Here is a 4263-nt window from a genome sequence, read left to right on the forward strand (position 1 = left end):
CGGTCGTCTGGCCCTGTCCTGAGGAGCCCCTTTGGTGACGGTGGTGCTGGCAGGGAAGCCAGCTCTGACACAGTGGTTCACATGGCCTGCTCCTCCTGCAGCCAAGGCATGCCACTGTGGAGGCAACAGGACTGTCACAAGTTACATGAGACCTTAGGGCTTACACAAATGCAAGGGCACAGCAGGACAGGGGGGAAGTGAGGAGACACCAGCACGGGAAAGACCAGGTCCTGCTGCTGTCCATGTCCACACAAGATATAAGTGATGGGAGCTGAGGCAAATAATTTTCTGCTGGTTTCTTTATTGTGTTTCTCACAGGTAGCCTGCGTCCATGTGTATAAGAGGCTGTGGGTCAAAAAAGAAAAAAACCAAAAAAACAGGAGGGCAAAAATAGTATTACATAAAGGGAAATGATATCATCAAAGCTATAAACAAAAGAAGAATGAAAGAATGAGAGAAAAAATCAAACCAAACGAAAGCACAAAGTTTTAGCATTTCCTGAGATACCCTGGGAATGCTATGAAGATGATGAACATCTTACTGATGCTGAAGTAGGATGTATTAAAATAGATTCCATAGAGCATCCTTGAGGTCCTTGTTCCTCATGCTGTAGATGAGGGGGTTCACTGTTGGAGGAACTACCGCATATAGGATTGCCACCACCACATCCAGGGATGGGGAGGAGATGGAGGGGGGCTTCACGTAGGCAAATGTGCCAGTGCTGAGAAACAAGGAGACCACAGCCAGGTGAGGGAGGCACGTGGAGAAGGCTTTGTGCCGTCCCTGCTCAGAGGGGATCCTCAGCACGGCCCTGAAGATCTGCACATAGGACAGCACAATGAAAACAAAGCATCCAAAATAAAGAAAAATGCTAAGCACAAGCAGCCCAACTTCCCTCATGTAGGAACGTGAGCAGGAGAGCTTGAGGATCTGGGGGATTTCACAGAAGAACTGGTCCAGCCCATTGCCGTGGCAGAGGGCTATGGAAAATGTATTGGCCGTGTGCAGCACAGCATAGAAGAAACAACTGCCCCAGGCAGCTGCTGCCATGTGGACACAAGCTCTGCTGCCCAGCAGGGTCCCGTAGTGCAGGGGTTTGCAGATGGCAACGTAGCGGTCATAGGCCATTACTGTGAGGAGAGAATACTCTGCTGTGGTCAAGAAGAGGAAGAAAAAGACTTGTACAACACATCCTGCATAGGAGATATCCCTGGTGTCCCACAGGGAATTGGCCATGGATTTGGGGACAGTGGTGGAGATGGAGCCCAGGTCGAGGACAGAGAGGTTGAGGAGGAAGAAGTACATAGGGGTGTGGAGGCGGTGGTCGCAGGCTACGGCGGTGATGATGAGGCCGTTGCCCAGGAGGGCAGCCAGGTAGATGCCCAGGAAGAGCCAGAAGTGCAAGAGCTGCAGCTGCCGTGTGTCTGCAAATGCCAGGAGGAGGAACTGGGTGATGGAGCTGCTGTTGGACATCTGCTTAGTTTGTGCAAAGGGCCTAGTCAAGGAGGAAAAGGCAGTGACAAGTGAGCAGAGACTTCTCTGAGGAAAACCTATTCCACGTCTCAGAGAAACAGCCCTCGTGGCCTCTCTCCTTCCAGGAAGGCCTTCGTGCAGCTCCCTGGCTTGAGCTCTGGTCTGTGCTGGGTTGGGGTGTAGTGGGGAGCAGGGGACTCTTCTGTGGAGGAATCAGTCCTGCTGTGCAGCCACAGCTAAACAGGAACCAGGAGTGATCTCAGGGTCAATTTACTCATGGTTTCAAAGAGCTTTTCAGCATTGTCCTTCCCAATTCACCCAACTGCAGAAGCAAGGTGCAGGGCTTTTGTTTTGTTTATTTTGCTCCTGTTGCCCCTCTCACATCTGGGGAGTGTTTTCTGAAGGCAGAAATCCTTGGCATTTCTGCTACACCACAAGTGCTACACTGAGAGTCCTGAGAGGCAGAAGGACAGACCCTTAGTGCAGATGGAGGAGAGCTGGTCTGTCCATCAGTCTTGCTCCCAGCTGTCCTTGGCTCACACCTCTTTGGTCTGGATGGTGATCACACTCAGATGTTCCCCTGAAAGGAAATTGGATTCTGCTGGGAACAGGTGAATCCAGCCTGAAAGGGCAGATGATCTCCACCCTCCCCTCCCCAGGGAAGAGCTGTGCTCTTCTGGATGCCCTAAATATGGGGTGTCCTTAACGGACAGTCAGCCTTATCCCCATGCCATGGACTGCTTTGCCCAGTGCCCCAGAGAGCCGCCTTGCACCCACGGAAACATGAGCATGGCAGGACCTGCAGGATCAGCTGCTGAGCTGCAGCTGGAACCCCCTTTCCCAGAGAGCCTGAAAACAAGAGCAGCAGCACCAGGGAGGGGTGGGGAAACCCAGAGAAATGCCCCAGTGCTTGTGCCAAGGGAAGCAGGGCCAGGACGGACAGACAGGCACTCGGGAGAGTCTCCTCTGCTGCAGAGGAGGCAACTCCTGCCCTGGAAGCCCTGACCTTGAGGGCAGAGGCTCTGCTGGGTGGGAGAAGAGCCCAGGGCGCCTTGACTGGGGAAAAGGCATGCTCACTGAAGGGCTGGCAGGGAGGTGCCCAGATCCCCCTCAGCCTTTGCCGTCAGCACTTTCCTCTCTGTCCCTGCCCTTGTCTCTGCTGCCTGGGGCTGTCCCTGCCAGGAGCAGTTTCTCTGTCCCCATGTCTCCTCCCTGCCAGTGCTCACAGAGCCCATCCCGCACACTGGGTGCTTCAGCTCTGCGTTGCAGACTCCTCCTGGCAGCAGGGCACTGGCCAGGGCCATCTGTGTGTTGGCAAGTCCTAAGGAGCACCTCAGATGAATCCTGAAGAGACCATAGAGGTGACATTGGTGCTTTCTGTAGGCAAAGGAATGGGTGAAGGGACTTCACCAGGTTCCCTGGGAACCTTTTGATAACTCACTGTAATGCTGTAGGAGTCTCGGTCATTCGTCCAAAACTGAAAGAACCATCACCATTCGCCACCACCACCACAAGCACAGCAGGAAACTGGAAACACCTTTAGACAAGGTAGCCCGTGCCTTGACACGCTTCTTGAAAAGTCCCCTGGGAAATGTCCTGGGGGTGATGTGGAGCTGTGAGCAGCCCTGACCCATGCAGCACCCTTTGGACAGCAGAAGGACCCTGCCCTGACGGGGGTGGCTCCTTCCACCCACAGCCTCTCCCTGCAGAGCCCTGGGGAGCTCCCCGGGCAGGCTGAGTGCTGACCCTGGCAGGCAGCAGACTCCCTCCTGTGGCACACAGCACCCAGGGGCACAGGGACCCTGCTCGGAAGGACAGCCCTGGGCACCCCTGCCTGCACACCCGGCTTCACACCCCTGCGGTTGTTCCTGGGAGAAGGCAGCGGTCATGCCCTGTCCCTCTGACGGTGCGGCACGGAAGCCCTGCTCTGAAGCATGTCCTCCTCAACACCGAAGGAGCCTCGAGAGCCTTCCTGGCAGATCTTATTAGACACGGGCTATGCCTGCTTTAGGAGACTGCTCCAGGAAGCCTCTGCATTGCACTGCACCCAGAGACACATCATGCCCTGTCCCTCTGACGGTGCAGCAAGGAAGCCCTGCTCCAGGAGACGTCCTTATCCCCTGCACTAGAGAAACTGTGAGAATTGTACTTACAGATCCCGTGGGCTGTGGGATGTGCCAGCTTTAGGAGATCCCTCCAGCAACTGCAGCTGCATTGCCCTGTAGCCACACACTTACACTGTCAGGGGCTGTGAAGATTTCTCCCCCAGTGATCTCTCAGCATCCTCCAAGCCCAGGCTGCCTTTAACCTCTCTCTGCCTCACTGCTCTCCCCTTGCTGCCTGCAGGCAGTGCCCTCAGCCCTGCTGCCCTTTGCAGAGGAGCTGCTCCTGGGCAGAGCTGTCTCTCTGCAGCGCTGCCCGCTTGCCAGGAGCTCCCTCCATGCCAGGAGCCCAGCCCAGCTCAGCAGCAGAGGACCAGCCCAAGGCAGCACTTTCTCTGCCCCCTCTGGGCTCTCTCCATGTGTCCCTGGGGCTCCAAGGGCTGACGTCTCCTGAAGGGCAGCAGGGTCTCTCCTGGGGAGCGTAGGCAGACGCTAACTGAAGCAATCACTGACTGTCCCTCTCTGAACACTGCAGAGACAGAGTTTAGAAGTGGGATTTGCCCTAACACGCCGTGGGGGTCTCCAAAGAGTTTCAATATTTGTCTCCCTTAACCCCTACTCCTGTCCCCTTGCCAGGCAGGACACCGTGGCAGTGACAGGCAGGGATCATTTCCCCACCATGCAGGGC

At 55.6% G+C, this 4263-nt stretch overlaps 1 protein-coding gene across 1 annotated transcript; it reads right to left on the reverse strand.

The window, feature by feature from the left end:
• Positions 1-561: 561 nt before the first annotated feature.
• On the reverse strand, positions 562-1473 carry LOC142403122 (olfactory receptor 14A16-like). The gene has a single exon (XM_075489286.1). It carries the CDS (start codon positions 1471-1473, stop codon positions 562-564), a length of 912 nt encoding a protein of 303 aa, XP_075345401.1.
• Positions 1474-4263: the final 2790 nt, after the last annotated feature.

The sequence above is a fragment of the Mycteria americana genome, unplaced genomic scaffold, assembly GCF_035582795.1.
Source record: "Mycteria americana isolate JAX WOST 10 ecotype Jacksonville Zoo and Gardens unplaced genomic scaffold, USCA_MyAme_1.0 Scaffold_111, whole genome shotgun sequence".
In the NCBI taxonomy this organism is placed as follows: domain Eukaryota; kingdom Metazoa; phylum Chordata; class Aves; order Ciconiiformes; family Ciconiidae; genus Mycteria; species Mycteria americana.

Excerpts from the sequence above, each read along its gene's own strand:
- LOC142403122 (XM_075489286.1), bottom strand. The coding sequence starts at position 1,473 with ATGTCCAACAGCAGCTCCATCACCCAGTTCCTCCTCCTGGCATTTGCA.